We start from the raw sequence: 2963 nt of genomic DNA, 5'->3' as shown, positions 1-2963 counted from the left end.
AGAGAGGGAGTTGATATTCAGGTCCCACTGGAGGCTAAGAGTGGTGTGAGGAGAGAGGGTTGATATTCAGGTCCCACTGGAGGCTAAGAGTGGTGTGAAGGAGAGAGGGGGGTCGATATTCAGGTCCCACTGGAGGCTAAGAGTGGTGTGAGGAGAGAGGGGGTTGATATTCAGGTCCCACTGGAGGCTAAGAGTGGTGTGAGGAGAGAGGGGGTTGATATTCAGGTCCCACTGGAGGCTAAGAGTGGTGTGAGGAGAGAGGGGGTTGATATTCAGGTCCCACTGGAGGCTAAGAGTGGTGTGAGGAGAGAGGGGTTGTATATTCAGGTCCCACTGGAGGCTAAGAGTGGTGGAGGAGAGAGGGGGTCGATATTCAGGTCCCACTGGAGGCTAAGAGTGGTGTGAGGAGAGAGGGGCGTATATTCAGGTCCCACTGGAGGCTAAGATGGTGTGAGGAGAGAGGGGGTCGATATTCAGGTCCCACTGGAGGCTAAGAGTGGTGTGAGAGAGAGGGGGTCGATATTCAGGTCCACTGGAGGCTAAGAGTGGTGTGAGGAGAGAGGGGGTCGATATCAGGTCCCACTGGAGGCTAAGAGTGGTGTGAGGAGAGAGGGGGTCGATATTCAGGTCCCACTGGAGGCTAAGAGTGGTGTGAGGACGAGTAGGGGTGAGTGGTGCTAGGGCTCTAGTTCACGGTCTTAGAGGAACAGGACTAATGAAGAGAATTAATGTAGGGAGGCTGTGACTGACCTCACACTCCAGTAGGTGGCGGTGTACGCACCTTAAGTCAGATGCGATGTGCCAACCCAATCCCAAAAGAAGAAGAATCTGTCCTGTTCTGACAGAAGTAGCTACATTAGTCACAAGGATAACAATAAAGAGGAGCTGTTGTTTGTAAAGCTACTAGCACGATTTAAAATACAACTGTTGGAGAGAACGGGGGCAAAGACAACCTAAAGGTAGCTAGCCAATGTCATGACTGTCCTGATCAGGTCAGGTTACAGGAGACCACCTGACCCTCAACCCCAACAGAGGAGAGATCTAGGGGGTCTGAAGATGTGGGGGTTTTATGACCCCTCACCCCATGGTAATTCTGAAGCCACAGACCACATTCCTTTGTCCCTCTCACTATGGAGGACCAGTCTCAGAACTGTACATGCAATAAAGGGACTTTGGAACAATGTTTCCGTCAACTACAATGGTGGTCATGACGATAGATGGAATATGAAAATATATGTCATTTTTGTTTTGTTATTAAAGGTTAATTGATGATGTTATGATGAAAACATTGTAACGTTAAGAGTTTTCCTCGTATATGCTTGATGTTTATACATTGTAACGTTGTGTGGAAAATGTCCAAATCAAAGAGAATGTTTGGTAGAGATGAAATGTGAAGTTAGTTGTCCTCCTCACACCACTCTTAGCCTCCAGTGGGACCTGAATATCGACCCCCTCTCTCCTCACACCACTCTTAGCCTCCAGTGGGACCTGAATATCAACTCCCTCTCTCAGAGTATCCAGGTCCAGAACTTGTGATTTGTGAGGCAACCAGGGGTGTATTCATTAGTGCACAAAGTACAACAACGTTTTGCAACAAAACTAGGCCTAAGCGTTTCTTATCCCTCCCACTCTGTTCCGTTTGCGTCTCTTAGCTCCCGTTCTGTGTGGTTCCTAGTGACTATTACCCAGTTGATTGTAGTTGTGGTGTCTTTGTCCCCAGGTGTCATAGTCTCTACCCAGTAACGGGATGGAGGCCCAACCAGAGGAGACGGCTGTGGTACCGGAGGTTCTGCAGAGCTCAGCAGAGACACACGGAGAGGAACTGGAACTTAACGGCGGTACCAGCACCGAGCACCTGGAGGACGGACACACAGCTGAGACAGAACCTCAGGGACTGACCTCCGTGACCTCAGACAGCCGTTTACCGGGAGACTTAACGGGAGGAGCAGAGGAGATGGAGGTTACAGAGAATCTCAGCTCTGTCTCGAGCTCCGAGCTGGGAGACGGAACTACACACACACACCTCCCCCAGGACCTCCCCCAGGACCTCTCCCAGGACCTCCCCCAGGACCCCTCTCAGGACCTCCCCCAGGACCCCCCCCAGGTACTGCTGACGTTACAGGACGGTATGTGTGTCAGGGACCAGCGGGACGGCAGCAGCTCCTCCTCAGACAGTGATTCAGACTCCTCTTCCTCCGGTGTGACGCTGGCTGTTGTGTTAGGTCAGGAAGATGATGATGATGATGAAGGCTTCAGTCGGGCAAGGAAACCCTGTGCCATCAAAACCCTGGACGAGACCCTGCCTGAGGTACCCCTGAACTCTAACCCCTGGCCTCTCTCTCTAACCCCTGGCCTCTCTCTCTAACCCCTGGCCTCTCTCTCTAACCCCTGGCCTCTCTCTCTAACCCCTGGCCTCTCTCTCTAACCCCTGGCCCCTCTCTCTAACCCCTGTTGGCCTCTTCTCTAACCCTGGCCTCTCTCTTCTAACCCCTGGCCTCGTTCTCTCTACCCTTGGCTCTCTCTCAAACCCTGGCCTCTTCTCATCGAACCCCTTGGGCCTACTACTCATCTACCCCTGGGCCCTCTCTCTCTAACCTCTACTCTCGGGAATTCAAAACTTCGGAGTAAAAATAAAATAGCGTCGGTTATTCACATTGAACATCATGATGTGTTGTGTGTGTTAGGAGTTGCCTGCCTGTCGGGAGTTTACTGTTGTTCTACAGAGGAGGGCGGAGATACTTGCCCTAGGATCATGTCAAGCAGTATCATCCAACAGCTGGGTTAGTCCCATCCTCACCTATGAATGTAGAGTAATCCAACCGTTAGCTCACCTAGATATCAGCTATCATAACCAGCTGGTTAGTCCTCCACTAGATCAGTCAGAAGTATCATCCAACAGCTGGTTAGGTCCTCTCACCTAGGATCAGTCACCAGTATCATCCCAACAGCTGGGTTAGTCCCCT

General features: G+C 51.4%; 1 protein-coding gene across 1 annotated transcript in view; it reads left to right on the top strand.

Annotated features, from left to right (window-relative positions):
- LOC112079945 (uncharacterized) overlaps window positions 1–2380 on the top strand; it is a 6462-nt gene extending 4082 nt beyond the window's left edge. The window contains exon 2 of the mRNA XM_024145750.2: window positions 1721–2380. Within this exon, the coding sequence (XP_024001518.2) occupies window positions 1748–2365 (618 nt within the window). The 5' untranslated portion in view covers window positions 1721–1747 and the 3' untranslated portion in view covers window positions 2366–2380. The remainder of the gene's footprint in view (window positions 1–1720) is intronic.
- Window positions 2381–2963: the final 583 nt, after the last annotated feature.

Source organism: Salvelinus sp. IW2-2015, unplaced genomic scaffold (assembly GCF_002910315.2).
Source record: "Salvelinus sp. IW2-2015 unplaced genomic scaffold, ASM291031v2 Un_scaffold10450, whole genome shotgun sequence".
NCBI lineage: Eukaryota > Metazoa > Chordata > Actinopteri > Salmoniformes > Salmonidae > Salvelinus > Salvelinus sp. IW2-2015.
Note: the sequence above shows the minus strand (reverse complement) of the source record. Positions and strands in the feature narration are given on the sequence as shown.